This window comes from Eurypyga helias, unplaced genomic scaffold, assembly GCF_000690775.1.
Source record: "Eurypyga helias isolate BGI_N326 unplaced genomic scaffold, ASM69077v1 scaffold39, whole genome shotgun sequence".
Lineage (NCBI taxonomy): Eukaryota > Metazoa > Chordata > Aves > Eurypygiformes > Eurypygidae > Eurypyga > Eurypyga helias.
The window spans coordinates 53611-81544 of NW_010271153.1; the positions used below are offsets into that span (position 1 = coordinate 53611).

Genomic DNA, 27934 nt, shown 5'->3' on the forward strand with positions numbered 1-27934 from the left:
TCGCCGCAACAGAAAGCGTAAGGATCCAAATAGCCTGCTCCACTGAAAAACAAGCAGGCAAACAAACAGAACCTGAAACTCCCACCCAAGAGACACAAGCGCTTTAAAAACAGCACCTAGGGAAAGTTGGAACAACCAGCATTAAGAAAGATGCCAATTTAAAAAGACAAACCGTGTTGTATACCTGGAAGGGTGTTGGTGTGATGCCATGCCTTTGAGGGGGGCCTATCCACACAGTTCCAACTGCAGTCTGGAAGTAAGGTTTCCTATCCATCTGACATCTCCAAAAATTATTTTCAGATTACTACCGGAATTTCCTCCTTTGCTTCATGCAAATTGCTGCTGAGGATACTTTGAACTAGCCGTGCCGATTTTGCACTGCAGTCGTGATAGCTCGTCAAGCTGGGAGAACAGTAACACCCAGCCTGGTGTACAGCAGTATCTGAAATCACTGGGTCTATTTTTGCAGTGACTGTTAGACTGGGCTACTACACAAAATTAAAATTTTGATAAGAAATGCAGATTTTAGCTTCTACACAAGTCAAGAAGTTTATATAAAGACTTTGGGGGAAGAAGTAGCTTCAGTTGTCTGTTAACAGGAGTGGAGAAATAAGGGTAGGGTTTTTTTCTGCTAGGAGTTTTCATCAAATGGGGTGTGATTTCACAAGGTTTCAGCTCTCACCACAGCTGAGAGTGGGTTGACTCTTCTCCCTGGCTCCGCTCCCTTCCCACCCCTGCCATGCCGTTCTGCCTTTGCCTCGCGTCAGCTTCCGCGCGCATCGGACCAGGAGACGTGCCAGCTGCGCTTGCTGACCTGGCGGAGAGCAACTGCTGCCCTGTGTAGTTTCCTCCCACTTCAGCAAGCTGAATTAGTTTAATGTGAGATTGGATGACTACTAGGATCTGTCTTTTAATTTGTATCAGGCAATTCAGTAAAGCTGTGCCCTTGGGGTGAGGTTTCACAAGATGCCTGAGCCATTTTAGCAGCTTGCTGCTGTCAAAAGGAAGAATCCCCCAGGTATACGTTTCCCACTGCCTTCCCTGTCCCCTCTTTTGGCTGGTGCAGCTCACTCACCTGGCAGCAAATGAGCCCAGCAGAAATGTGAACAGCTTTATGTCAGTTTATTGAGTTAACTGAACTCACAGAGGTATCAGACGAGTGCCAGCCCAACTGTGGACTGGCACTGGGAAGAGTCAGCAGGGAAGAAGAGAGGGGGCAGCCTTTTTTGGGATGCAAGGTTGGCTCCGCTGGCTTGTGAAGCCACACGTTACCTCAAACATTATTAACATGACCGTTTTCTTGTTTTGAAGATGCACTCTGGTGTGGAATCCATTTCAGAGATTAAAAAGTAAAAATATTATGGCACTCAAAGCTACCATACATTTTATAATTTTTTTTTTTTTTCCTCCAGTGAACAGGTTCCAAATCAAAGGCAGAAGGGAATTAACAGAATTGTAGTTTGGAGCTGTTGGGAGCCAAAGATTATCTACTACACTGTGTGCTGAATAAAGGCATTTTTGTTTGCTAAATTTTTATGCAGTCTAACACTTCTGCAAGGAATGCTGACTTTCCAGCAGTTTCTTCCATGAAACGGAGAAAAAAAAGAAAAGGTGTTTCTGTAGCCATTAACACCCTAATTAACACCTTACTTCTTCTTTCAAGTGGGCTTGGTAGGAGAGCTGATGGAGCTGTGGCAGCTGGAAGTAAAACTTTCCTTGCGAGTGAGCTTGAAGCATTAAAGGGGAAAAAAAAATCATCAGGAAAGAGCGAGCTTGGTTAATGTCCTTAGAGAAAAACATATAAGATATTGAATGCAGGGCAATGAATAAAAATCAGTAGCACAGCACTGGTGGCTGGGTGACTGCTGGTGTCACTTGGCATGGCTTTGTTGAAGTCAGTGGTGCTGTGCTGCAGACCCAAAGGAGGTTTGCTAGCACAGCTTTTCGGGGAAACCTCCCCCTACAGAGACACCTTAACTCGATATTAAAATGAAAGAAGTCACTGGGGCAAGGCAACTTTTTGTCAGGATAACTGTGTCTGTGGGAAGGTTGTTGCCAACATTGTTAACGATAGGGTTTCGCGACTGCTTTAAGCCAGCCTGTGTGTGGGCTGGCGTCAAAAAGGGAGGTCCCAGCCATGTGTTCCTGCCGCCTCTCCGGTGCCAGTACGAGCGTGAGTGGTAAACTGTAAAATTAACCCAGGGAAAAAAGCATGGGAGGGGTTGGCCAGATCCCATCCCTGATTTCTCACCATCTGATTGCACAGATGCCAGCGCTGGCGCAGAGGAGAGCTGGGGAGGTTGGCGGGGGGTGGAGGGGAAGGGCCCCTTTGGCAGCAGCTCTGGCTCAGGCTGTTTTACAGCAATGGAGAACCTGCAGTTGGGAGGGCCAGAAAACTGGGATTTCTTTTTTTTCACTCCAAATGAATCGTATCATCGTAACCCGTTTCAGGGTAGAGATGCTGTCCGAGAGGCATTCGGCACTTTGGAGGTTGGCCCGTACCTCGCCCCTTGTAGGTCAGTGAGGAGCGCAGCCTCTCGTTCCCAGCGTATCGCTACAGCTCCTGCCAGCGAGAGCGCAGGATTTCTTAATTAATTTTGCTCTGTGTAATGCAGCACACACCTAAGCCTCTGACGGAGTGCAACCATAGTTTCCAGTTTAACAATGCATCAAGGCGTGTCATTAATGCGCAGTTACATATGCTAAGTCCTGTCTTATGTAAGCAGCAGCACACAGCAAGGTGTGCTTTTTGTCAGCCAGTACGCGTACATGTACCGGGGCAGCAGCGTCGCTGAGGGCTATAGCACGCCCGGGGTGTGGGCCTATTAGCTGACTAATACACGTTTTGTAGGGTTATTGCGCTCGTTAAATATATTGAAGGGAAAAGTTTTCGAGTAAATTAAAGTCTAAATTACAAAGTATCAACCCACTGCGTAACTGGAAGCGAGCGAACGCATCTCAAAGACGTAACCAAAGCTGCAGAGCTACTCCTACCTTTGCGACTCTCCCTTTTGTGCGTCTTCACCACAGGAAAACAGCCAGGGGTTGTGGTTACTTGGCTGTGGGAACAGCCGGTCCACGTTTGCTGAGCCATTTGTTGCTCACACGTTGCCGTGGGTCACTGACGCTGCCAAGCACAGCTCTAGCTGTTGCGAGTCAGGGGCAAGTTCTGTCACAAATACACTTAAGTTGGACACTCTGGTTTTGCTTGGCAATTGGTAGAGGAGGCATGTCAGAAATGGAAAAAAAACCCATTTTTTCCAAATCACTTCTACCTCCTGCGCAGATCATGGTTTCCCTGATCCTTTTCCTCACCTTGCCTGTTTGTACATGGAAGAGGACTTCAGTGCTGCATTTGCGCTTTCCCCCTCACTCCTTGGAAGCAGCATGCTTTCCACAGTGTAGTCCAACTTCCCCTAATACTTGTCTTCCCAACCACGTCTGCCACTGCCTTGAAAACACAGAAGAAAGAAGCATCAGCTTATTGTGATGGAGCTTTTTTCCATCTCCTTGTGTCTACTGCAAAGGTGAAGTTCATCTTTATGTCTTTGAGTAATGGCTTACCAGCCTGCACTGTCTGAAAACAGTGAAGTTGGCCTGGTCTGAGTCCTAACTTTAAAATGACTACTCATATATGGGAAACATGTTTGTGAGAAGGCCTCATTTCCTGCATATCTTGATCTGAAATCCACTTACGGAGTTTTTTCATGTAGCTTAGGAAAGAAACACTTTTACCTTCATAGTTGGACACTTGAAATTTCAGAATGAACAGTTAATTTTAAATGAAGTTAATAGTTATCTTCATCTTGTTTGTGGGCAGGAGATTTTGCTGAGAGTTAGATCAGGTCTTGCTGGTGAGTCATTTTCAGTTCATTGATGTAGGGCTGTAATCTGTGAGAGTTACAGCTGCATGAGAAAGTGATACGATTCTGCTGGGTTTAGTGCTCTTTGCTTGTGAGTCCACACTTCTCTCAGCTATTTCTGCTCTGTCTTTTGTACTAAAAACCCTGAAACTGGTTTGGGTTTTTTTTTTTTTTATTCAGAGAAAATCTATTTTGTGTTTGCTTTTGACTTGATGCTGAAGTGAGCTCTGTCTTTTGTACTAAAACCCCTGAAACTGGTTTGTTTTTTTTTTTAATTCAGAGAACATCTATTATGTGTTTGCTTTTGACTTGATGCTGAAGTGATCAAGAACTGGGTAGCTAACAGATAGCAATGTATCAAGAATGCCTGTTTATATTCATCCTGTCATCAACATTGTCCTAAAGATGAAACAACCCACACTATAACCTTCTGTTCCGCCAAAGTCATCTGATCTTCCAACATTTTATTTACTTATTTATTAAAACAAGTTACTGATGAAATTAAAAACTTTAGAGTGTAATATTATATAGACTTTGCCCCTCATTTGAGTAGAGCAAACTAAGAATCATTCTGCTGACATCAAAGCTGATGTAAAAGATAGTCAGGAATATGCTCTTTCCAGTGAAAAGTGCCAAGGTGCAATCACATGTTGTTGTGTGTCGTGTGGTAGTGATATGCCCTTGCTCAAAAACAATAGAAGTTTCATCACCATGCAAAGCACAACGTGCATTGTGCAACTGACAATTTGAATATGTTCTTAGCCTAACTCTGTTATTTTGCTACAAGTAAGCCAGTATTTTGCTTCTTCCCTTCGTAACTGGTTGGTTTGGTGTTTTTATTCCCCTCCGTACTTTGTGCCTGGTCTGAGGTCTACAGAAAATCTTGCCGTATTTATACCTTGCCTTGCAGGCTGTGGCTCAGTTATTGTAAGCCAGACCTTTGACCACTGTCAAGACTACAAATAAATAATATTAGTGACTATTATATCTGTGAATCATAAAATCATTTAGGTTGAAAAAAACCCCTTAAGATCAAGTCTGATCATTAACCTAACACTAACAAGTCCACCACTAAACCATGCCCCTAGGCATCACATCTGCCCAGTTTCTTTTAGTAAGGCAGTATCTAGGTGTTTTAGTTGCACAATAAACCCTTGTTTTCTTTCCCAGTTGCCATAATTATGAGAATAGATAAACTGGTTTCATACTGTGAATAAGATGCTTTGGAAAATAGTTATACCAGAAGGTTTTAATATGTGAAGATCTTGGGTATCTTAGATGCCTTCCTCAAAAACATGGGTAAAGAAAATGATACCTTTCAGAATCTTCACTTTTATGATCTGCTATCCTTAGTTGAGAGTCCTTGACAGGGCAAAAATAAAAACTTAACTTCCAATGGACATAGAAAGGGCTTACCCCAAGCAAATTGACAGCAGTGTTAGAAACAATCTCTTGTGGTAAAGTGACAAAAATTGTGTATCCCAGTCGTAGAAGGAGGAAAGTTATTTTAATTATTCTTCCTGAGTCACAGTAAAATTATTATAAGCAGCTATAAAAGTGGCCTAGTTAGCACCTACCTCCTCAGCTTTAGAATCAGAAAATAAATCACATCCTGCAGTAATTGGAACTTGTTTTGACATGGCGCAGAATGCTAGTATCTATGTTGTATGGCACTGTGGTTCAAAATCAAAATTTTCTAAAAAGGGTTATTAAATTTTCCCCTAAGAACGTAGCTCAGCTCCTTCATTTATCTTGATAAATTGGAAAGCTGTTATTTAGGAAAACGGATGAATGACTAAAGAAAATTGCTTGTTATCTTTAGGGTAATTTACATCCTATAGAACAAGCTACTGACATGTAGATTTTTTCTGCTCAGTATAGGTGTAAATCCTTGACCAAAGTTGTTATTTGACTTACTCAGTTCTCCCAAATGTGGTAGTAGTATTAACAGATATGATTTTAGACAGAAAAAAAGTTTCTGTTGACTTGATGAGATCCCTGTGGATTTAGTTTTGTTATTTCTAAAAATAAGTAAATCTCGTGCAGAAAATTCTAAAGTTTCTGTATTAATTCCAGCTTATTCTGTGACCATCAAACCTATCCAGTATGCCAGTAACTGTAGTAACTGGTTTTTGTTTGAAATGTCTTTAACAAACCTGCTGTTACCAATTACATGAGTAACTTGATCCAAAAGGAAAACTGTGTTTGAGAGACTTGTGAAGACCGAACCTCGTACGCCTGAGCTTTGCTTGGACGGATTGGTGAGGGCTAACTACTCAGGGCATGCATCAACAACAGGCGCTTCTGCCACGTCACCCCAGCTGACCTGAAGCTATAAGGGAGAAACTCTTAACTCGTAGTAACATGGTATCAGAAGTTGTGCCTTGGGATGCTTTCAGTGCTCAGACTCTTGGAGTAGCCTCTTGGAGTGCAGAGGTAGCTCAAACTACAGGCAACCAGCCTTTCTTCTGACTTCAGGAGAGACACGTGCCTTGATCTGTTTCAAAGGGGAGATTTTACCCCTGACCTGTACTACTTAACCCACCCATGGCTTCTGTTAGAGGGAACAAGGTAAGGATGCAGTTTGTGTTCACCTGAGTGGTTTGATCGGAATTAGTTTCCCCTACATCTAATAGCCAGGGGTTAGCCTCATTGCACAGAGCCCTAAGAGTCTGGATCCATGACTACCCTTGAAGAAAAAGGACAAAAAGTATTATGGGCTTCACCTCTTCTGTATTTATAGGTTATGGCCTTCTGCTCTCTCCAGAAAGTACCTGTTTATTACGAGTCCCATTGACCTTCGCCGTATGCCACATAAATGGCACATGCACTAGATGTAGGCCATTGGTGTCTGGGTCCTCCAACACTGGCAAGGCATAGCCTCAGCGTGGCAAGGGCAGTCGAAATGAGGAGGTGTGAATGGGTTTGAAGCTTCACCTGCAGAATATTTTTGCATTACAGATGTTTGATCACATGTAGTTGGTAATTTATTATGGGAAAACATAAAAATAAATCTGTGTTTTTATTGTGTTGTTTATATACTGATTTGCTATTACTTGAGAATATGAAATATTCTTTAGTACCTGGGCAGTATTCCCATTGCGAGGTTGCTTATTGTGTTGACTTTTATTTATCTGAATTTCCTACAAGAGAGATAAAGTTAGAAGTCCAGGAGAACCGTTGTTGAACTGACGTATAGAAAGGGGAACATTTCTCCGTGTGTCCCATTGGATCTGCGCAGTGGAGCTGAGTAGACTGAATGGTGGCGGGCAGGATGTGGTCATTACAGCCTTTGTGCACTGTGGTTGAAACTGTGGTAGCAACAGACGTATTTAAACATCTGTCATCGGTGTTATTCTGGTATGATTTTTAAAATAATATGGAGGCAGGGAAAGTAAACAAAGCTACCCTGGAAAGTCGTTTATTGTAGCACAGTGTTTAGGAGAAACACTGTGGTGATACTAGTGAGACAGAGCATGCTAAAAGCATGTTAACCAAAAGACAGTAAAATATTTGTTTCTTTTGTCTTGTGGCATCGACAGGGCCTAATATGGCAAGTGTGACTTCTTATTCTTGGGGTTTTCTGACATGTCCCGATGTATAACACTTGCCTGTAATTTTGGGATGTTTTGGCTCTGATTTTTCATAGTAGGTGTTGGCTTCAGGTTGAAATTTTCCTAAGCTATTCTTGATGAAATTTCCATAGTTTCCTGGAAGAACACTAAGAGATGTTATGCTATTATTATTATTATTATCTGGTCATAGTTTTAAAAATTCTGATTACTTTTTCTTAACTCTGCTTTTCTGAAAAGTAACTGCCCGTGGCAAGGATTTGACTTCTGTTTTGACAATGTGGCTTTTGCCATCCCTTGAAATCTCTTACTTGAAGAGTTTTTCAAAAGCTTGAAGCCCTTGAAAAAGTGGCAGCTTGTTTTATGCTCAGTAAATATTTCTTAAATATTAGCAACAGAAATATCTGAGAATTCTCTTCTCCCTGAGTGTGCTAAAGCTTTTTGCAGCTATGCGGCCGATTGTACGGTCCCCCGACAGCTGCTATTCCCATTTAAAGAGCATGTGCATCATCCCAGTCTGAGCTGGAGCGTGGACCGTATCTTCCCCACTCCTGTGTGTAATAGGATTCTAAGTACGCCATGCCTAAAAGTAAGTATGTTCCAGTGCAGGGCAAGAGAGTGAAGCAAGTGTCTGCGCTTTGTGATTGTTGCTTTGGGCTAAAGTGAAACAGAGCTACAGAACTGACAGCAGAACTTCCCAGTATATTCTGGGTCACAAGAGCCAATGGTCTGGAAAATGTAAATTTAATGCCTGAGCTAATGTTTTTATGTCTGTTGATTTATTGTGATCTAATGTTTTAATTCCTGCTCGTTGGTCTTCTTCATGGTCTCATGGAATCAAATCAACAACTGGGGCAAAATCAAAGTGCTGTCTTTTAGCCAGCTCTGTAAAATGCGCGCTTCCTTTCCTACGTGTATGTTTTCTGTGCTCCTGGTTAAAAGTCTGCAGCTGAAAACTGAGCTGAATGCTTTCAGCAGTCGTCAAAATACTCAGAACCTTCTTAAAATAGGGAATCCTTCTTCCTGTAAGACACATTCAGAAAAGCGTTTGCAAAAGAGGGGTATTATAATCAAGTTTTGAACCCAGGCCCACCCTTGGGCGATTGAAGGAATGTTGGTGAAAGGGTGGGCAGCTGAGCACTGTGTCAGGGTCAAACCAGTTTTCTCAGCTGGAGCGAAGTAGGGCATGTCAGGTTTGTAGTTTGAGAGTCTTGATTCAGGAGAATGTGCTTCTGAACATCCATGTGACAGTCTCTTCCCCCCCCCCCCCAACTTGTTAAAAATAATTCTCAGCCGTTTCAGACACATCACTACAAAATCATCCCTTTGTCATGCTGAGCTCAGAATATTTCGATGGGCTCAAAGGCTTCTAAAATACTTTTAACTGATGGAGAAAATGAGCTGTTTGTTATATATTGTGTCTTTCAAATAGTGGATTTGTCCTGTGATTTGCACTTATGCATGGCATTCCTTTTTAGAGAAAGCATTCATTGGTTTGAACATATCTCAGGTACATAAGGTACTCCCTCTGTCCTTGTGCAATACTGAACACTGCTTAAATATGAACATAATTTTTAATTAGGCTTCCCCAGTGCTGAACCTGCTGCAGTCTGGTCTGTTCTCCATTAGTTTGCTGGTCAGAAGTTGTTGACCTTTAGATTATGCTGCAAAATCCATCTGTTGCTGCAGGCTTTTGTGAAGAGAGATGTAAAGAAATGTTATCTCCTGTCAGTCAGCCATGTAAACAAACTTGAATATAGGCAGCGACTCAGTTTCCAGGATCTGAGTTAATTCAAAATAAGGAGGGAGAGGAGAAGCTGTGAACCAGTGCTCCCTATCCACTGGAGAATCCTTTCTCAGCTGTTGTACTGTACTAAAATGACATTGTCATATTTTAAAATCCCCCTGTTCTCCATAGGAGAAGCTGCTCTGTGGATAACCCTAACCACTAATCAAATACTCTTCTGTGGTCTAGGAAGATGAAGGTCATAACCCCCCTTTGCTTATCTTTTCATGCCCTCCCCATTGCCACCTCCCAGCTTTTTCTTAGGGCAACCTCAACCATGAGGCTTCCTTGTTAACAATCTAGTATTTGCACTTTTTATTACGTACCCATACCCTAACCACTTTCTGCCATTTCCCCTAATTCAGCACTTTCTGTCCCACAGCCTCCAGGACTGTCTAGAAAACTTACTGTCTTTTTTGCCCCCCAGTGTTGGTTGCCAGCATACTCAAGGGTCTTTGGTTTACTCATAAACTAGAAGTTAGTTGCCCTAACGTATTTTAAATATGGTCGTTCCGGTAACTTCTACTCATATAAATGCCACTGACATGTCTGAAGTCTGAGTCCAATTTAAAATGAGACTGACAAATAGTTTTCCTAATTACAACGCAGTGATGTTCTTACTCCTTCACCTGAATTACGTAAATTATCAATGCCTTTTAATTATGCAAATTTTCCTCTACTAACATGGTAAGCACACTGTTCTCAAGACTATTTTGGTTATGTTCTCAGATGTGTTTGCAGCATTTTCTAAATTTAGTTTCCTGTGTTTTATTACTCTCTAAACCTGTGATTTCTGCTTATCATTGAAATATCCTGGCTTTACTGCACTTGCATGTTCTATGGCAATGATATTGTTCCATTTATCTGATGTCTTTATTAGAAGTTTTTGTTCTATTTAGAAAAAATAAAAGAAGAAAGGATTAGCTTTTCTTGGCTCTGAGCATCTATTCAGAAAACTCCCACAGTCCACACCCATCACAAAATTATCCTCTTCTCATAGTTTCACGAATCTTAGCCCTTTACAGTGTCTTATTATCCTTTCAAAAAGTACTTCCCACTGGTGCTCACATTAAGCAAGAATTAATACACCCACAGTTTGTTCTCAGAGTCAAAACTTAGATATATTATGATATATTTGTGTGTTTGTCATATACGTGCTACAAATACATGGGGACATGGTCTTCAAAAACTTTTCTCATTTGGGTTTTCATGAGCAAATTCAGAAACTGCACCATACAAAAAGTGTCGCTCTGAGTGTGAATTTTGAGCAAAGTCCCCATGCTATGTGAGTTTTTTGGATGGAAATGCAATAAGGGACAGACACAGTCAGTCAGAAGCGTCTTATCTCCAGGAGCTTTATCCAGGAAATGCTTTAAGGGAAATCATAGGAAATCATTTCAGGGTGATGGGATAGCCTACCTCCAGGTGTGGTGTCCATCAGAGGACTTCCAAATGTCTGCCATTTTCTATGTGTCTTGGAATGTTTGTGTCCGTAAACATTGAGGTGCTAAGACATAGAAGGTTCAGAAGCCTGTAGTGGTAATTTAGATTATTGTTTGTGCAGTTCTACCAACTTGATTAGTATGTGTTACTTAGCAAGTCATCATCCAGGTTGTACTCTTGAGTTCTCTATTCTTCAAAAAAAAAGGTCTCATACTAGAGACAAAGACTCTTCGTGGTCATAGACAGTCCTTATTAATAGCTTATCAGTTCATCAAATGAAAAAATACATCATCTGTACTGAAGGTACAAATTCATCACCATTTATAAAGGTTTTGAGAAACTACTGTGTATTTGCATCAGACTTCATTTCATAGACTGACAGATGAAGTATTTCTCTGAAGACAAGGGGAGGGGAAGTCTTGTACTTACACCAAGGAGGTCACTTTTCAGACTTTTGATTTTTGCTACTGAAAGTTGCACAGTTTGGTCATCTCAGTCTGGTTTTTATGTATATAGATTTGTAAAAAAACTGCTAACCAAAACAAAATCTTAAGGTGTTACAAAGAGAGATTTTGGAACAGTTTGATCAAGTGAGTAGCAGCAGGTCAACTGGTCCTAATGGTAATTATTCAAGAAATTGCTGAGCCTGTAATTGTGGTATGCAACCTAACAGGTAAATCAGTGTGTATACTAAATTTTTAAAAGGGCTCCAGGGATCATTCTGAGAGCTGCAAACAATTAGCTTTGACTTCTGTAAAGCTGAAGTGTTTGGTATGGTAATAAGGAAAGAATGGGTAAACAGAAAGATAAATATAGCACATGACGTAAGAGTCAATATGATGTCTGTAGGGGGAAGTCCTGTTTCTCCGAGTGAGTCAGTAGCGTGTGAGAAATTGTAATCCATTTCATGTAGTGGACTTGGACCTTCAAAAGGCATTTCTTGAGGTTTCTCAGTAGAACTTTCTAAAGCAACTAAGCTGCCATGAGAAAAGAGGAGAGTTCTTCTCAGAGGTTAATAACAGCTTAAATGATAGGAAGTAATGAATGGCTAGTGTTGCACCGTAAATATAGATTACTGTCATAAGCCTACCAGGATCTTTGCTCTGCAGTGCATTCACAAATTGCTTGGAAAAAAGGATGAAGAGTGCTATGACAAAGATTTTTCATGATACAGAATTATTCAGAGCTATAAGGCTGATTGTGAAGAGTTGCAGACAACTCAAAGTATTGATTGAATGGATGACGGAATTGCAGATAACATTCAGCAATGATAAATACTGAATAATGTATAGAGGGAAAAGCCATCCTAATTATACAGGCCTTGGAGCTTGTAGAACATTGGTCCAAGAAAAATGTTCATGAGGCCAGAAATGAGTAAGGCATTCCCCTGTGGCTGGTCAACCCCTTTCATGGTCTGCTAGCTGGTGTCTGTAATGGTTATGAGCTCTTATTTTTGGCCATTCTTAAAATAGCTTGTCAGAGGACTCAGGCTTTGGAGAGGCCTTTTGGAAGTTTGGGCTTGGTTGATAGGAAGGAAATTATGTCTTTTCCTTGTTGTAAAGGTGCTGGGATGTAGAGAAGGTGTTTGCCAGTCCTTGTGCTGCAGCAACATGAAACAGGCTAGTTGGTGGAGGGCTGTGGCAAGTTGGTGTCCAGTAGAAGATATCAGAGAGCCTAAAGGCACCTGTCTCACACACCCTAGTGTACTGAATGATAGGAGAAAAGAGTGTAAAGTCTGGGTCCAGAAAGACCACTGCTCTGATCACACATCCAACTCCTTTGGGAGAGGAATTGGAGTATGCGTAAATCTACACCTTGGAAAAATAAAAGGGTACCATGCAGCGGTTTGGCAGCTTGTTGGCAGAGGATGACACCCCTCTTACAGATCCACAGGAAATGCATAAAGAAAGTGCTCTCTACATACACCTTTTCTGTCTGGATTCTGCTCATTCTGGTACTTGCCAAGCCTTGTGGGATTAGCCACCAAAGGTCAGCATGGAGACTGGGAACAGCTGGAGCTGTCGGATGAAGTTTAGACAGGGTAGAGAAGACTGAGTGTTGGTGGTGTCTCAGCACCTAGATAAAGACCTCGTGGGAAGCCAGGGGATCATTCCTTCCTTGGGTGACAGAAGGCAGACCCAAGACCTTGATTTTCTGGAAAGGTGGTAGGCAAGTATTTGTATCTTCAGAATGGATTTTTGCCTGGCATCCATTAAGGGAGTCTTTTCCTAGTCCCTGACCGTATCCCAGAGGACCAAGGTTTCCTCAAGGCCTCTATGAGAGGACTGATGGTGATGGTGGTTACTGCTGTGTATGACTGTCTCTACACACAGGCTGTCATCGGAGATGGGGCTGTGGGTGCAGCAGTGACCTCCTCTAATGATGTGAAGGAATCCTGCCCCCTGCCATGAATTGTTTGCTGGTTTTGTCCCCTAGGACAAACTTCCAGCATCTGTTCACGGGTGTCTGTGGAAGGATGGCTAACAAAACTGGGTTTGGAATGAGCAGGATCTGGGAGGCAGTGCACAAGGGGAAGAGCGTAAAGAAATGGTATCTTCTTTGAAGGTGCTCTTTTCCACACTTTGTGGCATCCCTCTTCTCCCCTGCTAGGGAACCTCTCTTGTGTGTGGTGACGTTGGCCAGCTGTGGATGCCTCCTGTAAGGGGACAGCACAGAACCTAAATGAGCTTTTTGATGGTGCCATGGAGGGAAGGAAACATCTGTGCATGGTCAACACCTTCCATTTTTCAAAGGGATCATATTCCTGCTTCCTGGGCCAGGGGGTAGTCTCTCTGGATTTGCGCTGGGATGCAGCACAAGAAGCAGCTGTTTTCCCTCCCAGGTAGAGCAATGAACTTGGTAGAGGGATACTTTAAAAGACACAATGAAGAACTCCTCTTGTCTCCCCCATTCCATGCAGTGCCACCAGCATGACTGGGTCTTGCTCTGGTGGATTCCCCTCCTGCGTGGTAATTGCCATGGGGAGGTTCCTGCAGGGAGAAGGGGCTTGAGTTATGGGTGGAAAGAGTACTTTTGGGGAGGAAGGAAAGAGGGAGGAAGGCTGAGTAAGGGGAACAGGCTCTTGCTATGGCAATTGGTGTGTGCCTAACCCACCAATTCATGCCCAGGTAAGGTCAGTCCATCTCCCTGTACTGGCTATGGGCTTGGTTTGCATGGCAGCTGTTTGAGATAGGAAACCATGCCATGTACCAAGAGCAAAGGGCTTTAAGCCTAAGAGGTGGACTCTCTGTCTCACCCCAGTAGTCAGCAAAGAGAAACAGCAATGTGTCATACAGCTGATCTGTCACACGTCCCATTAGTAAATCAAGAATCAGAGTAATAAGACTTGCTAATAGTTCATAGGCTGAAGTCTGTTCAAACAAACAAAACGTCTGTAGAACAGCTATGACTAGTAAGTTAATTAAAATGGTGCATTTACTGTAATTTCTGAGTGAAACTTGGGTCTAAATTCACTGAGTACATAAATGATTGGAAGTGATTAATTTGCTTGTATTAAATAAGAAGGAGGACTAGAGTGCTATGTTCTGAGCAACTGACATGTGATAATGACTGCTCCTGCAGAAAGGCATAATAGGAAATTCTCTGAGTCACTCATTAACATCTACCAGTGCCCTTTCTGTAAATTATAAGTCATTAAAGCCTAATATAGCTAGTCTGGAACTTAAATAGTAATTTTTACTTTACTAAAACATTTCATTTGAATTTACTGTAGTAGTCTTGGAGGCTGAAACTTTTACTTCGAGCAGGTTGGGGAAAGTAATTGTGATCTCAGCCTGATCCAGAAAGCCAAAGCCTTGTTTTATATTACTGTAATAAGGGATAAAAGTTAAATTGTTTCCTTGTCAATTCGTTCCTTGGTTTCACTGCAAAGAGTGCCAATTTTTCTGGCAGCTCAGTGCTCTCAAAACATGTATCTTCTAAGAATAGAGCGAGAACATCACCTCATTTCTTACAGATCATCAGATGTCCACCAGTCGGAGGTTCTTCGTCTTGGATTGAATTTAAATCAGCAATTTTAGATGTGAAAGACTCAATATCTCATTAGCAATCCCTTGATCCACCCCATTCCCCTGGGTGCTGTTTTAGAATGATACTTGCAATCGTTCTTCAAATCTTTATGAGCAATCAGTTTTAAGTGCAGCTCTTAGAAGATAAGGCTTTTCCTGCTAGTTAGTTCTTAAAAAAAGAAAACAACCCAAAACAACACAGGTGAGCTAGAGGCTTTGATCAGACAGGTATTCTTTTAAAGTCAGATTTAGTAATTTTAGATTTTGTTTCTGCACGTCTGACACTATGTTAGAAAATAATCCAAATATAATATTAAAAAATGTTGAAGAGCTTCAAAATTAACCTCCTAGCAAGTTTAAATTGGGTTGAGTGATTGAAATAGTGCAATAAATCTCATCTTTAATGTTCAAAATTATTTTTAGACTGACCTAAAGGTAACTTCCAGATACCTTAACCTTACCAAAAAGGATCATAGATTTGGTTAAACTTCAGATCTCCTTTAAAATTCACAAATCCCCTAATAAAGCTCAGAGACTTTCTTTAAAAGTCCCAATGTCACTCAGTGATAATAGTTTCCGTAATAGGGTGCCACTCATGTTACTTGTTTTTTCTGTTACGTGGCCAGGGCCTTTGTGGGTCTCTGCTGAAAGCTAGGGTTGCTGGTGTAAATAGGAATTGAGTTTATTCCTTTTCCTGGAACAGCAGTGAGATCATCGCATCAGCTTTGTGTTGTGACATGATTAAGTTTGCACTCTGACTCAGTTACCTTGTCCTGGAGGACAGAGTTGTGAGACTGACAGCCGTGGTGGGTACAGGAGCAAAAGGCAGTATCTTGTGGCAGACATCCAGATGCTCGTTCTGCGTCTGAAAAGAGTGTCCCGCATTTTTAAAAGAATAGAATGTAAGAATATACAATGACTTCTCTTTTAACAAGAATCTGTCTGCTTTTGTTTCCGTAACTGTGTTAATATTTAAATTATTGACCTAAGCAGGTTAGGTGTATGGGCTGCAACATCTAATTTTAAGGCACACCTAGTTCATGGCAGTTGGGCAACAGCAAATGCAAAACAATGATGTAATTAGCTGCGCATCAGCACAAATGTCTGAGGAGTTTTAAGTTGAAACCTCTAAGAGAAAACAAACTGCTTTCTTTAGTTAAAAATGCTTTATTTGTAACCCGTGGGTATTTGTTATTAATATTACTGTGTGATAATAGTACTTTATAATGTTTTTTTCATAGTCAGAAAGAAAATGAGAGGAAAAAATACCCAGTTGACATCCCGATTAGATCATAGCTGAAAGCTGGGTTGGCAGTAGCTGTTCTGAACACAGTTCGGTGCCGTTGTCTACTAATCTGAAGCCAAGACTGCAGAAGTGGCGGCGCTGTAAGCTCGGTGGGAGGTTCACTTCCCCATCTGCGTGGGCGACGTTTGTCAGAACCCTTTCATTCGTTAGGATTGCCTTTAGTCAGTGGTATCCGTTCCTTGAACGCTAAGTTCACCTATGAGATAAAAGCAAAAAGCCGATGCATGTATAAACTAAGAAAATATTTGTTCTGCTGATACTGAAATAGAACGTATTTTGAGATAACAAAAGCTACAAAGGATTGCTTTCTCCCCGAAAGACTTAATCGTATAATTCAAGATTGAAGTTTAACTTGTCTCAGCAAGCGTTTCATGGCCAAATAAACACAGCATCACAAAGCTGGTTAACATTCAGCCACAGCAGCTGGACCCATATTTATTAAAAATTTCCCTAGACTTGCTCTGTACTTTTAGAGAAAAATCACTTCCCTAATTTTTTCTCCGTAGACATTGACTTCTAGGCTGTTTGTTCAAGATAAGCATCAAAATGAAGATGCAAAGGTCAGTCTGTCGCTGTATTACAGTTACAAAGAGAAGCAGTCAGTTTGAGAGAATGTTCTCCTATCCAAATTAAACTGTTTACTTCCTATAGGAAAAAAGATTTCATCTTTGGCAATTCAATGGATTTTGTGTTTACAGAAAGACAGACTCCCTTTGTTGTGTATTTACTTTTTCAGGAGGTTTTATCTTTTCGCTCCTTTATCTCTACCTTTTAATGACAAAAGTCCATGAGCTCATGGTAAGGCTCTGAGGTGCTGGCTGCTGCCCTGCCTGGTCCTCCACCACCCCCACTGCCCTCTCCTGCCTCTGCTGTTTCAGCTGTACAGAGTTGGAACCATGGCTCGGCCCCCTGCTTACGCGGGCCCACCTTCATCAGCTGCTGAAGCTAACAGGACATGCTGTGAACCAGAGTAAGTGCGGTATAAACAGGGATCTTACTCCCCCTTTCCTCCTGTGGGGATGGGAACCTCTGGCAATGAAATGGAGCTGACAATTTTTTGGGCAGTGATTTTTTTTTTTTTTTTTTTAATTATTTTTTAAACCATGGCAACTAAACCCAACGAAACCCCTTTGGACAACATACCTAACTGAAGACGCAACTAATCTCAATTTGAATATGTTTTGTAAAGGAAGGATGCATTAAAAATAGTTGTGCTAGCATCTTTTCTCTGTTGATAGCGATTTCTTCCTCAGAATCTTAACATTTAGCAAGCTTTTAAAATCAGAACATCCACCACAGTGTCATCAAGGCAAAGGAGTTGAGGGGAGCTGTTGCCTGCTCAGTTGGAAGTTAATACTACCTTGCCTGAGAACACAGCCGACTGTACGGGCACCCCAGCATTTTACAACATGGAGTAAAATAGATGAGTGTAAATCAGTGGTTCAAGTCAGCCCACTTAACGTTGCCGTTTAGTGGGTGCCTATATACATAGATTTCACATTCTAGCTACGTTATTGGTAATTTCTTAAACTGCTGTAACTCAAGTACTTGTGACTGTGTGCCTCTTTACTTAATTGCATGATTTTAATTTAGCTAAGATTTGTTTAACTAGGCAATGGAGAAGATAAGCTGGAGTATCTGTTGTAACAGTGCCAGACACAGCTTTCTACGTGGAGAGAATGAACAATTTAAGCAGATATTTTGTAACTTCTACATTAATTTCTTGACACTGTGATATATATCCCTCCTTACCTTGTCCCACTTGGGTGATCACAACTGGGCAGTTGCATTAGGATAAAATTGTCTTTCCCGTGCCCACCGGCTGCAGAGACAGCTAGTCGCGTTCCCCTCACTCCTTCTGCCATGGAGTATTAAGTAAAGTTGTCATGCATTGCCCTTCATTTTATACTGTCAGGGGTGAGTTACCAGCTACTTGGGTTTACCCTCAAATAAAATGAGCTTTGGTCTTCCCTGACTTCTTTTATTAACAGTAGTACACTGCCGTTCATGTCAGTAGTGGTGACATCATGTTGGACTCAGCCTTCATATCTCTTTCTTGGACTGGTGATAGAAGACTGCCAGGTTGAAGAGCATAGCGTGAGCACTTCTTGCATGTCTTGGGAATGGCAGCTGATAAGAAAAGATGAAGATGACCATACAACGCTGTATTGAGAGAAAAAGGTGATTTATCTTTGGAAGTTTCTGCTGTAAATCATTTAACCTCCTCTTCAAGCCCATTTGTTTTTGCAGTTTCAGCAAAGAAACTCTGCAGTGTTTATATTCATCTGCATATTCATCTGCATTTTGAAACATTATTGTGAAGAACGGTAAAATGGTATCACGTTGGGGACAGCTGCAAGAGTTTCTCTTGTACCTGGGCTGCCAGGAGCTGGAACTCAATGAATTGACAGAAAGCAGCCCGGGTACAAGACACTTGCCATTTCATGAAGCCTGTTCCTGCCGATCACTGGTGAAACTGTGATAGGCAGCTAAATGTGGATGTATCTGAGCTGATGTAGGAAGAGGAAGATCGCTATGCAATCATCAAATCACTCGTTTCTTGATGTCACTAGAACAGCAGGGCTCATGAAGGACGAAGCATGTGGAGTCCAAACACAGCTTCATGAAATGGCAAGTGTTGGCAAAAACCCAGTCGTGAGTGTACTGGTGAGTTGTGCTTCTCTGCAGTGTGAGATGCGGGGAGGGGGATGGCCTCTGGAGTAGCTGTTGATCACTTACTCGCAACTTGGCCTATTGAACTATTCCTTCTACATTAAATCTTACGGTTATTTGGAATAAGTAGTGAAAGTCTGAAAGTAGACGTGTTAAGTGCAGATTTAGGCTGATATTTTGGCCGATGGTTGTTTTCACAACTGGCATTATTCAGTCGATCTGCCATGGCTGCTCTTTAAGGACACTGTCGTGGGGAGGGGAGAATCAAGTATAGGACCTACTCTTATTTTCAGAGAGCAGTGGGAATGAAAAGCCTTTATTCCAGTGGCTGGCATACTGCAGACTTAGGTTCCCGGGCAGAGTTGCTCACCCCCTTTTTTGGAACGTGTTTGCTTTCTGAGATTCCCCCAACGATTAGCACTGTGCTGGTGTTTGGGTACTGGGAGCCCAGCATGATTATGGATAGATACAGGAGCTGTCTGAAAAGTAACGCTGCCGTGGTCAGCAATGAGAAATACGCTGTTTTCACACTGACAGATGTGCTGCTTTGGGTTGTACAGTGAAACTGGCAGTTCTGAAACCTGCAACCTGTTTATTCGATTCATAATTCAAGGCCAGTGTAATTCCCAGTGACTATCACTGTTGTTTTCATTATGGAGTCCTAATTCATTGTTTCTGTGGGCACAAAAGGGTTGCCAGACTCATTTGGTGTGTCACTGCACTGTAATTTTACATAGTGCAGTACTGTTGAGCTTGCCTAGCTGTGTCATCTGTTGGGCTCATCACTGTTACTTCCTTTTGACCCCCTCTCTCTAATTGCGCATGGATGACTTACTAGCTGCCGTAAAGATACTTAAATGCAACTGGGCTGATTAATAAAAAATGCGAATAGACCAAAATGATTCTCTCTGAGGTCAGTGAGGACCAACTAGGTAGCTGTTTGCTCTCTGCCAGGCAGGCAGAGCCATCTGTCACATGACAATAAGCAAGCATCAATTTCAAAAGTCCATTTGTTTTTATGACAGTTTTTACAATTTTATGGAAATGGAACCATTACATAAAGCATAATTTTCCTCAGAAATTGGCGTTTTATAGACTTATATCCCTGTTCAGTCATTTACATTCCTAGTTGCTTTTTAGATGGAGCATACATATAATGATGGTTTTTCCCCCTAATAAAAAACCTTCAGAGCTTTTTTCTGTCCATGTTTGGTACTTAAAGAATACCACAAGGTTTCTGTGTCCACGTTTTATATGTCCATAGAAACCAAATCTATAGGGGCTACGAAGGAACTAATGTTTAATGCTTTAATTTTTAGCTCAAAATCCTAGTTCATAATAATTTTCTAGGAAGATTTTGCTACTCTTTTTATACCTTAAGTGTGTGTTTTTCATAATCTCTGTTGGTTCTTAATTTAACTCGTCATATTCCTGCTTTTCTTGGAATGGTAAATCTAACACATTGTCAAGTTGTACAGATTTTTTGTTTGCTGGAATCTTGTGTTCAAGTCCAGATTATGTCCAATGTGAGCATGAGCTTTCCAATTTTGTTTCATTCTCCATGAAAGTTAATCAATGCCTTATAAAGGTTCTGCTCAGGGGAAGCTGGGGGGTTTGCACACTAGATCAGACTTAAACTGCACTGATAGATCAGTTGTCAAAGGACAACTTTGACAGCATCTGTTCACATCACTCTGCCTTCGTCAAGCCATAGTAGCCTTTTGTCTTTATGAGGAGCATTTTAAAGCAGGACAAGGGACAATGTCAAGTTGGAGGTATTTTTTGGAGGCTGTATGCATTAAAACTCCAATTCCTCAGTAAAATGCAACTTCTTGGCAGTTCCTAGGGGTTTGAGCAGTTCACCTGAGCATCACAGGCATGGCTGCTCAAGGGTTTGTGTCCTTAGGTATGAAAGCATTTATGAAATTGGTAATTGCTTGGTTGCTTGCATGCTTCTCCTGTATTGCAATTGCCATTTAAAGGTCAGCATTTTCCAATATGTTCTGGGCATCACTGGTTTCCCTGATAGCGAGATCTGTAGCAATGATTCTTACCCTTACAAGTGCGTAGATATTTGAAATTATTTGATTTGCCGTACCATAAAATATGTGAGCGAACGATCTAGGTGCAGCTGTACTAGGTGAACATGAGAACAACATGTACATGAAAAGAAAATAAGGCCATCCCTAACCCTTGGAGCATATAAATGGAAGTTGGATATAACTCCAAAACCACTTCACAGTCAGACTATTTTTTGATTTCACAGGGAGATATAAGTGGTGACAGATGCTAAAATTCAGGGATCTATTCATGAGTTGAATTATTAGGCCATAAAAGGTAGCAGATCTGGAAAGAGTTGCAGAAATCAACATTTAAGAGGGACTGGGAGTTACCTGTCAGAAGGTATTTTAGGAGAAAAGCTGATGAAGACACAGAGAGACTTCAGAGGACATTTGAATATGAGAGATCCAGGGAATGATGAACTTGAGGAGAAATCTGAGAGAATCCGTGTGTTGTTTTGTTGTGTGTTCATAATTGCATTTAGTTTCATTGTTTTTTTCTCTAAGACAACCAGGAGCCTCTATAATAGCTCCTAAAGGAACATAAACATAGGATCTGAGCCTAAATTGGACCTTCTATGGTAATAAAAATATTGATTCCGGTGGATTTCTCTGTCCCTTTTATAAGGGGAAAGTCCTAAGAGACCATCAGGTTGAGGGGTACATGGAGGGGTTGGTCTCACCAGATCCAGCCAGTTGAGGACAGGCAGCTGCCTGGGAGCTGCGGGAAGAGGGAGCTGAGGGGCTTGCAAGGTTTGCACAAGCTCGGTATGTGGCCCGGCTTTTGCTAAAGCTGATGTTGGAGCCCGACTGGGATCAATGTTTGGACAGAGTGAAACTAGCCTGAAGTGGTACCTCAGGGAGTCGTTGGCAGGCAGATGACAGATGAGCCTGTGTTTGCAGATGAGATCACCAGCAACAGGGTGGCAAGTGTTTATTTTTAATGTCATATTGATGCTGGGCTGGCTTATGGGCATGCGTAACCTGTCATCACCACAGCGCCGTGTGGAAGTCTCCTGTGGCCCCTTTGAGACACCTTTTGCCAGACAGGGCTACAGTTTGCTTTTGCTGATGAAGTTGTTGTGGAGAGCTGGTTCTAATGGATGCAAAGAGGTAGTCCTGTCCAGTTCTGTTAAGTCAGATATTTTAAACTCACTAGTTACAGAGGATGGAAACTGCGATAATGGATGTTTTCTGGTTTTTAAAGACATCTTTTGTTTCCTGAGAGCTGAGAACACTGTTCATAATAAAAAACTAGTTTAAAAAAAAAAAAAAAGAAAAAAAAATCAAACAAGACAGAGAGTGGGTCTTCCATTCAATAATTGCCCTGTGGTTTCACAAATCTTCTCTTACACTTAGAAAATGCCCCTTAGAGTTGGTAATTTTACAACAATCCCGAGGCATGCCTTTGTTCGCGTTAGGTATGTGCTGAAGGGCAGAGAATAGCCTCAAAGTGAAAGGTGTCAGGAAACGTCCAAAATCAATTAACCATTGTATAGCATGTGGGAGACATTCCTTGTCTCTCTGTGAACAGTCCTCGAGACAGCATGGCTTTCGGGCTGCCGGGAAACTGGTACGTTTCCAAGTTACCGGTGGAAATTGCTTTGAACTTAGAATAAACCTGCACACACATATAAATTAGAAGAAAACAAAACACGTCGAATGAAATCTTGGCCTTATCAAAGTCAAAAGGAGTTTGCTGCTGACTTCAGTGGAACAAGGATTTTATCCATAAAGAGGGGGGAGGGGGGGAAAAAAAAAAAAGATTTTTGAACTCGAAAATCAGAGCGAAGCTGTCTGCTGTAGGGTTGTTGGGGTTTTTTTGTCACAGATACCTGCTTGTTTTCACATGTATTTGCAGGATCTGAAGGCCACAGAGCCTTTGTAATTGCGTGGCTGCAATCCCTGGTGCAATCCGCTTGCCAAAGCACACCTGGAACACTCATCCTTTTGTAACTTTCGTTTCTTGTTTTTATGGCCCAGCAACGTTGCTCAGGCCTGTTCAAATGAGTTGGCAATTAGTAACGTAAGTACAACTTGTCCAACTTGATTTGTTCTTCCCACACGCACGTTCTGTGTCTGTCTCTCTCTGAGCCACGGGTAGAGAGAAGAGCAGCAAGGAAGCGTGCTGTGATGGGGCCGATGCCGGGAAGGCTTCTACCCTTTTGGATGAAGTTCTCCTACGTTATGGAGAGCAACGGTACCTTGTGGCCATCCTCGTGCGGTGTCTGTGTGAGCACCCGGTCTTTGGGCCTTCCCCTGCTACGCTTACACAGCCTGGCAAGAGCTACCTTTCGTTTGGGTTGAGCAGCCTGTGAATGGGTTGCGTCCAAGGGCTTTGAAGTCCCGGTGCCATGTGCCTGCCTAGAGCACCGCCAACAAACGCCAGATTAAACACCTCACAAAAGACCACTGTAGATATCTGGGATATGTTTTGTTGTTGTTGTCGCTGGTTTTAGTGGGTTTGCTTTTATTTTTTAAAAAATTCCTGCCACGGATTTAACATTGGCCTAACAGGTAGAGCACTCCCCTGGTAAATGGGAGTTCACACTTCCCGTCTCTGACCTGGAGAGTCGGACAGCCTCTTGCCTCCGCCCGAGTCCCGATGCCATGGTGTTACTCATTGTGCAGGAGACATCCAAACCTCACTGCCTCTCCCCAGCCAGTGGAAACTGTGCCATGGCATCAAAAACTTGACCTTCCCTTGCCTGGAAAAGGGGAGAGGACTACGAAAGAGCACAGGAGCCCGTAGCCTGAAAAGGGTCAGAGTTGTGTTCTCTGCTGCCTGGGCCATGAGTTTTCATTTGCCATGTTAGCAGTCTGAGCTCCAGAGAGGAGAGGATAACTCGGATAATTCTGTGCTCAGCGTGCGGGTTTCCACACCCTCCGTGTGCACGGCAAAGTACCTCTGTCTCCAGTCAGGGTTCCTCTTTGGGGGCTGACACTGAAAACATAATCGTTACAGCCTCTGCTTTATAGGGTCTCAATGCTTGGTTGGATCTGGCCCTTCATTACACAGAGGTGGGGCTACACGACTTTGTAAGAGTTAAGCAAGAGTGCAGGCTTATAGAAGTGAGAGATTCGTTTGATCCGTCATGGGAAGTGATGGATCCATTTGATAAACCTCTTCTGGGCGCTGCCAGCTTAATGTGTGTGCTTGGAGAGGGATTTATAATGAAAGAAATATTTATATCTAGTGAGTTTGAACAGGAACAATGGATCTGTTATTTTCACATAGATGCTCACCTGAACGAGTCCCTGTTTGCAGTGCATTCTTGGTTATCACGCTCCTCTGTTAAGGAACAGCTGCGTGTTCCTGGCCGTGCTGTCGTGAGTTGTGAGTGACGAACCGAGCGGTGTGTTTTATTTGATCACTGCAGTGCCTGTGAATAGCTCCATGCTGATAGCCTGGGAGGAGAAGTGTCCTTAAACACCCTGGGATAGGCATAAGGTGGACCCCAATACTGGAAGGTTTTCTCCTCCAGCCCAGGCATTGTCCCTCGTTTCTGAAGTTACCATCCCACTGGCTCATTTTCTGGGCTGTCACGGTGTTTTTGACACCACTGTATTTTGTGATGTTGGTTCCTTAAACAATGGGAGTAAGGTCACGCTAAGCAGCTGTGAATAGCCATCAGCTCTCAATCCCCACCAGCCTGGCGGGCGTTTGAAACACCAGCTCTGGGGGGGGATGAAAGGCTCTGTCTCCTACTGACAGTGCCTTCAGCCAGTCAAGGAACAAGAAGTCCGAGATGCACATTTTAAATTGTGGGGAGGGTGCTTACTATGAAGGCGTTAGTTGAAATAGTGTCCAGAGGGCAATAGGAGTGTGCTTAATTCTTTAATTATTTTTATCCCAAAAGCTTAATTTTTTTAAAATATATTTCTTGTCCTACATAGGGTCCCAGTTAGTGCACAAAAAATTAATATATATATATTGGTGATTGGTTTTACTGCAGTATTAGCTGAAGGTACAATTTCCACTCACAAAAAAGTCTCCAGCTGGGGATAAGTGGTACTTTATTGGCAGCGTGTGTTGATACTCAAGTGATGCCAACATTGGACCCGTGGGTATCTGGTGGTTCTGATAAACCAGCCCACAGCACCTCCCGTGTGACCTGTGCGGATGCTCTCAGCCAGTGTGGGTGAAGTGAGCGAGGGCTCAAGCTAACTAAGCCTGCGAAGGTGGTTAGCTTAATTATATTACATTTTGAGGAAAAAGTAAGGAAGCATCACTTTATGAGGTTAAAATATTGAGCATGTTTGTGAAAGAGCCCGTTTGTGAGAAAGAGCATTTACGAAATGCCTTGCTTGTATCTGTGTGCACAGGCATGGTGACAGCTCGCAGGAAAGCATCCGTTGAGCCTGGAAATGGTAAACATCTCAGCAGTTGTTTATTTGAGAAGCTAACACTTGAAGGTGCAGCTACTTATGTTCCTGAGGCCTTTCTTCAACTAAAAAGCTCCTTATTTTTACTCAATCAATATTTTGCATTATTTCCCAGTTTACCTCGCAGACATCAAGCTTACGGTTCACTTGGAACCTCAGCAAAGCAGGAGGATGTCTTTCTCTTCAGAATGGTGAGAGGGTAGTTTACTACTTACGTAATTTAACTCACTCATAAATTACAGAACGTGAGTTACGACCAGTCAGAGAAAGTGGTTCAGTATTATGAAACCAGCCTCAAGAAAAGTAACTGTCCCTTAGGTTTCAAGGCTTTCTTGAAACTTGAATGCCAAAAATCACTTATTTGAGCAAGAATCCAAAACTCCTCCATTTAATAGTGAAGGTGATCTTCCAATGAATGTTTTATACCACATCCTTTCCTGCCCTCACCTTTAGCAGCACCGAAATACCTGAACAACTATCCTACATTTTAGGAAATACTGATCTTTACATATCAGTTATGGTATTCCTTATGGCTCATCCCTGTTTAATAGAACTGAAGAGGGGAAAGCTGCCGAATGGCTATTGGCTTAATAAGGAAAAGTAATTTTGAAATTCTTGTTAAATTGCAGTGAGTGTACAACTAATCTGATATTTAATTACATTTTTAATTAAAGGAATAGCTATTGATTATGTCACTGAATGTGTGTTAGAACCAGCCCTAACAAATAGCAGTATTACAAGAGATCATTAACCCAGTTGTTAAAATTCCGAGTAAATGAGGACTGGAACTGGTGTGGATAAAAGTCACAGCGATGCTGGGCAGAAGAAAAAGACAACCAACTAAGTGAAAAATAACATTATTTTCTAAAGTTTCGAGTACTGATGGGTTTATGCCCTGTCATAATTTATTTTTATGAAGACAAAAACTAGAACACCTTTTAAACGAGAAGCCATTGGTGAGGTTTTGTCCTGGGTCTCAAGAGCAAACAGTGCTTTAGACAGCATTAGTCCCGAGCTTTACATGAAGCGGGATGTCATCTGTCGTGTGCGAGAGACCTTCTGATGGCTCGGGGAGCAAGCAGATCTGCGCAGACTGGTATAAAGGGCGGATAAACGCGGGGGGCCAGAGCAGCGGCAGCGGCAGCCCGGGCGTACCAACAAACACCAGTCGAGCTGGCTACAGGGCATGGCAGCTCACCCTGCATCCAGCCCGCAGCTTTCCCGCTGTCGCTGTCCTCTCCCAGGCCCGCGGTGCGGATGCCTGGTAGTTGACAGAAAGCAGTTTTCTGGATGCCAGTGATGGAGAGCGAGCGGGTGGGGAGATGCCGTCGTCCCGCATACACCCGTACAGCCGCCTCTTGTCCGTGCGGGTTCTGCTCTGTGCGTGCAGGCGGCACGGCCGGCTGGATGCGTCTGTTCTTCACCAACACCCCTCGGCCTCGGCGAAGCTGTCAGTGATGCTCTCAGCAAAAGTGTCCTAAATTTGTTTTACGCTTAAACAGTCTGCTCGTGATGTTGAAGACCTGATCCTTTCCCTCCTTACTGCTGAAAAGATGGATAGGAGAGTAGCCCCTATGGATAGATGTTCCAGAAGCCCATCGCCTGTGGCTGAAAGCTGCTCTGAACAGTGAGGTACAACATGGAGATGGGGGAGATGATCTCATGGGTGTTTCTGTTTCTGCCCGTTACAATTTCTGTGCACGTAAAGCCGTTCTAATCCTTCCCATTCAAATGCATTGTATCCACAGAAAGGTGTTCTTAATAATGACACAAGGCATGCTGTAACACGGGCAAGCTTGTAGGCAGGGCCTGTGACTCAGTTGGACTATGTTATTGTTTGAAATAGAGCGTTTTAGAATTAAGACTTCTCTTTGGTACCAGATTTTATAGTTGACTGTGTTCTGATTGTTCTGTCTCCATGTAATTAACAAAGTCTCAGTTGTTAAAGGGCGGTGAGAGTTGTACAGGTGTCAGCACCCAGGAGTTAGGATGTACTAGGGATATCTGTAACCTTTATTTGACTCTGTAGTTTTATGGACTATTATCCAGTCCTAGTGACCTTATTCCCCCAGTGACCTCCGGCTCTTCCAAGTGTGCAGGATAAGGAAGGCGCACGAATGTGGGAAGTGCAAAGAACGTGGCAGTGGCTGGTGTGGTGCAGAAGTGACGGGGAGGTGTTTGGACAAGGTGGGGAGCGCTCTTCAGGAATGGAAAGCAATGCCTTGTGGTGAAAGCACTTTTCTCCCTGTATTGCAGCTGTGTTGTTACTATTACGTGTGTCGTCCTTCTCACTTTCAGAACCCAGATTACAAAACGTCTTCCGTGTCTAACGGGTGACAAATAGAACAGATTACTGAAATGTAACCTGAAAGTGTCAGATATAAACCTCGAGAGTAAAAAGGTTTCGTGGCCTGTAATCAGGATTTACCAATTATTTCTACTTAAGTAATGGCATCTCTGGGTCTTTTCCAACACACAGGATATGTTTTACTTTACTTCAGACAGGTCCCTGTTCCCTGTTACTGCTTAACTACAGGATGTTATGATTATAGATGTAGTGATGCGGTTGCAGGATCACTGCTGATAAATTATGGTGGGGTGGCAGCTGTAAATACAGCTTCTCTTGTGATTTAAGAGGGAGATGTGAAGGCGCGTTGCCCAGATGCTTGATCAATGGTAAATAGGGCCTGCTGCGGCATGCTAAAGCTTGAAAGTCCTTGCCAGGTTTTGGGATTAGAAGTTGTCGTTTCAAGCATTAACTCCTCTGGTATCAAAATAATCAGCTGCTCTGGTCCTCCTCTTTCCCATCTTCTTCGG

The 27934-nt window shown here is 42.5% G+C and overlaps 1 protein-coding gene across 1 annotated transcript in view; it reads left to right on the forward strand.

Annotated features, from left to right (window-relative positions):
* Window positions 1-23428, forward strand: part of LOC104514882 (serine/threonine-protein kinase ULK4-like) — a gene marked incomplete at its 5' end in the record, with an annotated part of 60668 nt that extends 37240 nt beyond the window's left edge. The window contains one exon of the mRNA XM_010158685.1: window positions 23249-23428. Coding sequence (XP_010156987.1) covers window positions 23249-23428 — 180 coding nt within the window. The remainder of the gene's footprint in view (window positions 1-23248) is intronic.
* Window positions 23429-27934: the final 4506 nt, after the last annotated feature.